Source organism: Phyllostomus hastatus, unplaced genomic scaffold (genome assembly GCF_019186645.2).
Source record: "Phyllostomus hastatus isolate PE091 unplaced genomic scaffold, TTU_PhHast_1.1 phas_contig_34, whole genome shotgun sequence".
NCBI lineage: Eukaryota > Metazoa > Chordata > Mammalia > Chiroptera > Phyllostomidae > Phyllostomus > Phyllostomus hastatus.
Window position 1 is genome coordinate 49,198,634 of NW_025333857.1, and position 7,443 is coordinate 49,206,076.

The 7,443-nt window shown below is 56.7% G+C and overlaps 1 protein-coding gene across 1 annotated transcript; it reads left to right on the forward strand.

Annotated features, from left to right (window-relative positions):
- Positions 1-2,578: 2,578 nt before the first annotated feature.
- Positions 2,579-4,863, forward strand: FOXE1 (forkhead box E1). The gene has a single exon (XM_045841016.1). It carries the CDS (start codon positions 3,279-3,281, stop codon positions 4,395-4,397), a length of 1,119 nt encoding a protein of 372 aa, XP_045696972.1. The 5' UTR covers positions 2,579-3,278; the 3' UTR covers positions 4,398-4,863.
- Positions 4,864-7,443: the final 2,580 nt, after the last annotated feature.

The following is a 7,443-nucleotide window of genomic DNA, read 5'->3' on the forward strand; positions in this document are numbered from 1 at the left end:
AGGGGTCTGCCATCCCTGAAATCACTGAGTAGCACCTGCCAGAGAAGAGGGAAAGGTCTGACCCGGGAAAAGCAAGGACCCAGGCACCGAGGGAATCTTTTTCTGTAGTTTTGAACCAAACGGGTAAACTGTCCCCGTTCACTCATTAAATCTTTTATTCAATTTTACATCGTGTATTCATAGAATCTTCAAAGTACAGAATTCTGAAATGCATCATTGGAATAAAACATTGATGGACTAGAATCTTTAGGATCCTTTGTTTATGAAAATCTTAGAATCTTAGGAATTCTAACCTCAGGATGCTCTTTGTCTGCTGGATAGTGGCAGCAAAATTTGAGAAATAAGAATCAGTTCTAGAAGAATGGGTGCACAGACAAGAAACATTGAGGATCGAGAAATCCTGAGACACAGAGGCTTCTAAGCTTAGTTGCTGGAGCTTAAAAATTAGAGAATAATAAACTCTTGGGGCCAAATCAAAGTCATGACTGATCAAAGTCAATGATTATGAATATTACAACAATTATTAGAATTAGATTTTTTGAGTTAAAGAATAGTGTGATCCAGTACTAACATTTTGGGATCAAGGAAGAAGAGACTTGTGGATTTATAGGAACCAAATTTTCCAATCAGACATTCCTGGACAGAAATTCAAATTAAGTAACATACACCATAGAGCTGAAAAAAAAAAAAACCCCAACAAAAAAAAACAACCCTAAAATCTCGAGAAGCTGTATCTTTCAATAGTGGTACAATATTTTCAGGCACAAAATCTTAGTCCCATCATCTTAAAATAGGAGAAATGCAGTTTTACACCTTAACCAGATGCTTAAAGTCACAAGAATATAGTCACAAAGAATTTAGACTTCTGGTCATGGGATTTTAGAATTACAGAATGTGAATTCTTTGATTTATGGAATCACATTAGGATTGCAGTTGAAATTTTCATCTTAAAATCTTGGGAATACAGAGAGCCACAAAATCAAGTATTGTAAGATTAATATGATGTAAGCGGTTAAATTCCTTTTAATGTAAACTTGTTTTTTCCCTTTGGAAAAACACAACAGGATTAAAACTGGATTTTCGAGTCTGTGTTACTCTGGAAGAAGGCAGCTGGGGGTTGAAAAGCTCCACGCTGGTCATCAGCTGACAAAGGTCGTCTTGCAAAGCGTGCAGTCCCTTCCACACCCCGGGCCGCTGGAGCGAGGATGTGGGCTCGCTGCCTCTTTTTTCCGCACGCATTCGCCCAATGCTCGGCAGGGCTGAGCCTAACCCCCACTCACCGCCACAACACACAGGACGAAATCCCGCAAGGGTCGTGCGGCTCGCTCTGTTCCACCCTGCCCTGCGCCTGCTGCCCCTCGGAAAGCTGCGTCTCGGCAAAAGCATCTAGAATCGGCATCAAAGCCGAGAACTCTATGGGTAGAAGGGGCCTCTGAGATCCGCACGTGCCCTCCGGCTCCCTATTCACGGAGCAGAAAATCGAGGTCCTGCGACTCGGAAGGGACATCCTCAAGGTCTTTTGGCGAAAGGCCGTGTAGCGAACCCCGGCCGGCGGGACGGCCGCTGCAGGGTGTCTCAGGAGACCTGAGGCTCGCCTGCGCGGCTGGCAGGAAACGAACTCAGAAACCCGACACCCGCAAAGCCCAAGGGTCGCAGCAGCCCGCCCCTTCCCCGGAGGACGCGCCCACCCAGAGGGAGCTCCCCTCGCAGCCCTCACTGAGGAAGGGGCGGCTCGGCTGCCCCCCGGGGACTCGGGAGTCACGTGGAGCCCTCCCTGGCCTGGACGAACTGCTGGAAGAGGTGACCGCGAGAGGCAGAAGCCCAGCCTTCGTCCTCTTTAAACTCGGCGCCAGTCTCCACCAAGCACACAAAGAGGGGTCTCGAGTCACCCAAAGACAGGAGAGCGCAGGTCGCGGGCAGCCTTTCCTTGAACGCCGGCACAGAAGGGCTCTGCAGAAGCAAACCTTCCGCACACACCCAAAGCACGTATCGGGAACCGCAGTCCGAACGGACACGGGAGCGAGGCTCCGCTACGCGGCACAGTCACGGTGGGGCGATGGCAAGTCACCTCCCCTGTCGGGACCAGAAACCCTGGTCTGAGAGGTGAGGGCTGGATGGGGAATGGGCAGGCCAGCCTGACCGAGGTTTGCAAATCATCCTTGAAAGACCTCGGGAGTCGGTCACCGGGCGCGTCTTCTCCCTTCCCGGCCCCCGGCCCCGCAATAAGCAAGCGCCCCCCTCTGCCAGTCCTCATCCTCTGTGGGCAAAAAGTGAAACAAGCCCTGTCTTTCACCTGCGAGTCCCAGCCCCCTCCAGAGGCTGGAACAATCCGCAATCCTTGAGTTCCGGCGCCGAGCCGACACAGTCCCTGACCTCTCCCGGGCTCAGTCGCCCCGTCGGCGCGCGCAGAGGAGGCCGGCCCGGGGGCTCTCCAAGCACCCTCCCCGCTCTGACGTCCGGGGCTCCCGCCCGCCGCCACGGCTGCTCCTACCTGGGGAGGTGCATCGGGGCCCAGGGGGCGGGCAGTCGGGGGGCGGGCAGGGAACGGGCGCCGCCCCAAGTTTCCTGCCCCCTTTAAGGAGAAGAAGCCGGTGGAGGGAGGAGCCGGTCCAGGTTTGTGCAGGGGAGAGCCTCGCCAGCGGTCCCGGCGGTAGAGGCCAACCCTGCGGAGAGGGAGTCGCCGGCCGCCCCGCCTGCCCCGCACCACGACCTCGAGGCCCGCGCCTCGCCCCTCGCCCTCCTCGCCAGCCGCAGCCTGGGGCGCAGCCTAGGCGACCCCCATCAGTGCACACGCCGTAACTAATTGCCCTTTCTTCTGGCCATCGGCCCGAAGCACGACCTCGACGGCTATCCTCGGATCAGCGGGAAACCCATCAGCTGCAGGCGCCCCAGCTTCAGGACCACTTCCAGACCTCTTGACCGCCTGCCACCAGCGCGCAAAGGACCCTTCAGCCCGCGACGGGGTCCTAGTCCCGGTCCCAACACCACTGAGGGCGCCTGGCCTCGAGCTCCAGAACACGAGCAGAGCCGTCGGTGGGCGGGACACTCCAGAGCCTCTGTCCCCACCGAGCCAGCCCGGAAACCGCGGGTGCCCAGCCTCCAGCGCGCCCCTGCCGGGGAAGCTGTGCTCCAGGTGCCAGCGCGCGAGGGGCCCTCGGAGCTCTCCGCAGAGGGGCCCAGCGTCCGTTCCCGAGCCCCTGCGCGCCGAACCCCGCAGTTCTCAGACCCGCCTCGATCCTCGATTGAAGCGGGCGGCGGGGACGCGGGACGGCTGCACCATGACTGCCGAAAGCGGGCCGCCGCCGCCGCCACCGCAACCGGAAGCCCTGGCGGCAGTAAAGGAGGAACGCGGTGAGGCCGGGGCGGGGGTCCCGGCGGAGGCGGCGGGCCGCGGTGCGGGTGGGCGGCGGCGCAAGCGCCCCCTGCAGCGCGGGAAGCCGCCCTACAGCTACATCGCGCTCATCGCCATGGCCATCGCGCACGCGCCGGAGCGCCGCCTCACGCTCGGCGGCATCTACAAGTTCATCACCGAGCGTTTCCCCTTCTACCGCGACAACCCCAAAAAGTGGCAGAACAGCATCCGCCACAACCTCACGCTCAATGACTGCTTCCTCAAGATCCCGCGCGAGGCCGGTCGCCCGGGCAAAGGCAACTACTGGGCTCTCGACCCCAACGCCGAGGACATGTTCGAGAGCGGCAGCTTCCTGCGCCGCCGCAAGCGCTTCAAGCGCTCGGACCTCTCCACGTACCCAGCCTACATGCACGACGCCGCCGCCGCCGCTGCCGCCGCCGCCGCGGCCGCGGCCGCCGCCATCTTCCCGGGCGCGGTGCCCGCTGCGCGCCCGCCTTACCCGGGTGCCGTCTACGCGGGCTATGCCCCGCCGTCGCTCGCCGCGCCGCCCCCGGTCTACTACCCCGCTGCGTCGCCCGGCCCGTGCCGAGTCTTCGGCCTCGTGCCCGAGCGGCCGCTCAGCCCAGAGCTGGGCCCCGTGCCGTCGGGACCCGCGGGCTCCTGCGCCTTTGCCTCCGCCAGCGCCTCTGCCACGACCGCCAGCTACCAGCCCGCGGGCTGCGCGGGAGCCCGACCTGCCAACCCCTCCGCCTATGCGGCCGCCTACGCGGGCCAGGACGGCTCATACCCTCAAGGGGCCAGCAGTGCCCTCTTCGCGGCCGCTGGCCGGTTGGCGGGGCCCGCATCGCCCCCCTCAGGTGGCAGCAGCGGCGGCGTCGAGACCGCAGTGGACTTCTATGGGCGCACGTCGCCCGGCCAGTTCGGAGCGCTGGGGCCCTGCTACAATCCGGGTGGGCAGCTCGGAGGGAGCAGTGCAGGTGCCTACCATGCTCGCCATGTGGCCGCCTATCCCGGCGGGGTAGATCGTTTCGTGTCTGCCATGTGAGCCGAGCATACGGTCGGAAATTCATAGATGCCTCGGCAGTTTACACGAACGAAGTATCCCGGAGACCTGAGGACAGGACTGGAGAGAGGGCCGAACTGAGAACCACATAGAAGGGACCGTGGGAAGGAGACGCGCAGCCTCCGAGTGCATCACGTACACACCTGGTTTACTTTGTTAATAGGAGGAAATGAGGAAAGGCACCCTCAGCCCAGGGACTGGGGAAAAAAAGTGCCCTCAGTCAGGTGAAGCGCCAAAGGACTCAGCTTTCAGGTGGCGCAGCATAGTGTCTACACCAGACGCTAGGATCCGAATTGTGGGGAGTCACGATTTCACTCTTCCCTGTATTGTGCGAAACTCGGGCCTTTTACACGGGTTCAGCCTCTTGTGCCTTTGACTATGTTGCCTCAATAAAAGGCTCCAATAGCGCCTTCCTTCTTAAGGTGAGGAAGACAAGTTTGCAAAAGAAGCAGCTTTTTGTTTTGTTTTGTTTTCTTTTTTTAAATTGGGGAAATCGCTCTGCTTCGCTTGGCCTGGCGGTGGTTTTCCCTGCCTCTGAGAATGGCAGACCCAGCTGAGTCTGGACTGGGCCTCAGTTCCCCAGTGTGTCACAGTCCCATCACCTACATGCTCAGTCTCCCCATGCGTTATGCAGGAGGGCTGCGGGGTTCATGTGACCTTTCAGGGCCCCATCCTCCTGGATGCTGCCCGGCATATTGGCAGCATCCATAGGCCACCGAGGGCCTAAACTAACCTGATTCCAGGGAATTAGAGCGGCGCTCACGGCAAGCATCTATTCTAAAGTCCCTGGATTAGCTCCAGGCGTTGATTGTATGAAAATTTCTGGAATCTTTTGAGCATGATGGCTGATCACTTGGCAGCTGTTTCATCTGGGTCCTAAGTGTATTTTCCCAGCGAGGAAGATAGAAATACACATGTCCATGGTCCACTCTTTCCATCAAGCAGCCCTGGACCCGGTGGCTAAACTGAATGACGTTCAGAGATGACAGGGATTCGGGGGAGAGCCTACTGGTGACAGCTTTCAGCCTATGGGGTCCAGGCTTCCATCCCTGGCGCTCTCTGCCATCCCTCAGCAGCCTTCCCACGCGAAAACGAAAGTGAAAAATTAATTGGGGTGGTCAGTGAAGTAAGCTTTCCAAAGAAACTGGATTTTAAATTTTGTTTTGTATACATTTATTTGTTTTATGCAACAAGCTAACCAAAATCAGAAAATACAACAACTCCCTCCCCACCCCCCACACACACACTTTCTCATAAGAAATCTTGTAAGTTTTTATTCTGGAGCAAAAATATCTAGCGTTACATATTTCAGAGGCTTGGGTGCCACTTTCAGATAAACCTGAGTGTTCAAATGAACTGTTTTAATAATAATAAAAAAAAGGTCTTTGAGCAATGAGTTCTGGCAGGAGAAACTCAGCCTCGTGGTGCATAGCTACCTTGCTAGGGAAGAGTGGAGGGCGTGTGAGAAAGAAGGCTGAGAACACTGGTGCTTTTTTTCCTTTTCAGTTTGGGGATTGCCCTGTCCCGTTCACAGCCATGCGGATGTGGTTCAGTCCAGGCGGGTACTTGTCTAGTTCAGTGTCATCCAATAGGGATACAGATATGTGTGTAATTTAAGTTTTTCTAGTAGCCACATCAATAAAATAAAAAGGGACAAGTAAGATTAACTAGTAATATTTTGTATTTGACCCAATATACCTAAACTATCGTTTCAACAAATAATCAACATAAAAATTGTTAAGATGTTCTAGTGTTTTCATGCCAAGTCTCCCAGATCTGGAGGGTGTTATACACTTACCAGTCATCTAAATGTGGACTAGCCACACACCAAGTGCTGGGCAGCAGTGAGTGGCCGATGACGACTGTGCTGGACAGTCGTACAGGCCTACATGCTGGTCCTTCCTGACTTGGGTGGTGGGGAACAGCCACCTGGAGGTGGAAAGCACCTGCAGCACTGACCCTGCTCCCGTGGGTCCGGGTTCCAGCCCTAGGCTCCTGACCTTGGAAAAGTCTTGAGTTGGGCATCATCTCCATATGGGCCCTTGCTGATATGATATTCAAAGGTTCTCCACGCACAGCTACACAGTCTGGCTCTCCTAGGCAGAAGTCAGCGTGGCTTACCTAGTTAGCAGTCATGGGGAATTGAAAGCCCTCCACCCAGGGATTTTGTCCCTGGCTGACAACAGCCTAGTCAGGGCATTGGGGCTGGAAAATGATGGTCTGTGCGTTCTGTTAGTACAGGAATGTAAACTTTCTCTGTTTTTTAATGACCAAGTTGAGTGTTTTGACAGGGCCATTAACCTTAAGCCGGTCCCTTCTCCTTCAGCATCCTCATTTGTGAATGGGAATGTGTAACCCCCTGCCTTACAGGGTTCTCCCGCAGTTAAACAAGACAAGAGGGGGAAACCTCTCTTTGTAACCTGTAAAGCGCAGGGCCTAGGAGTCAGGAAAGGCTTCAAAATTAAAAAGCTCCGCCTTATCCCCAAGCCTTTTGGAGCATCACCATAAGGTTCCGGGAGCAGCGAGAAAGATGGGGTGGGAAAGTGAGCCGGTCTTTGCCCCCACCGTCCTTGGCAACTAGGACGACAGGTGAGATAATGCCCAAAGCAGGGTCTGCGCCCAGAAAGAGAGGACGCGGCTAGGAGGGAACTGGGTGTACACAGCGCTGGCTGGGGACCGGCGAGGGTTGGGGTCAAGGCGTGAGCCCTCTCGGCCTCCGTCCTCTCAGCCTCCGTCCTCTCGGCCTCCCGTCACGCCGGCCAGAGACACCCAAACTCCTGCGACCCCAGGACCTGGCTGAAACGCAAGCTGCGTTGGCGAACAAGCATCCCGCCCCCGCCGGGCTGTCGCCGGGGCCCGGGCCGAGGGTGAGGGTCGTGGCGGACGCGGGCACACCCTCCAGTGGAGGGACTGTAGGATCTTGAGAACATTTCACTGCAGTCTTGAACATGCCAACTCCGAGAATCCCCAAACCGTGGAACAGGACCTCCCGGTTCCCCGTCTGGGGGCTCAGAGACTGGAGGTGAGT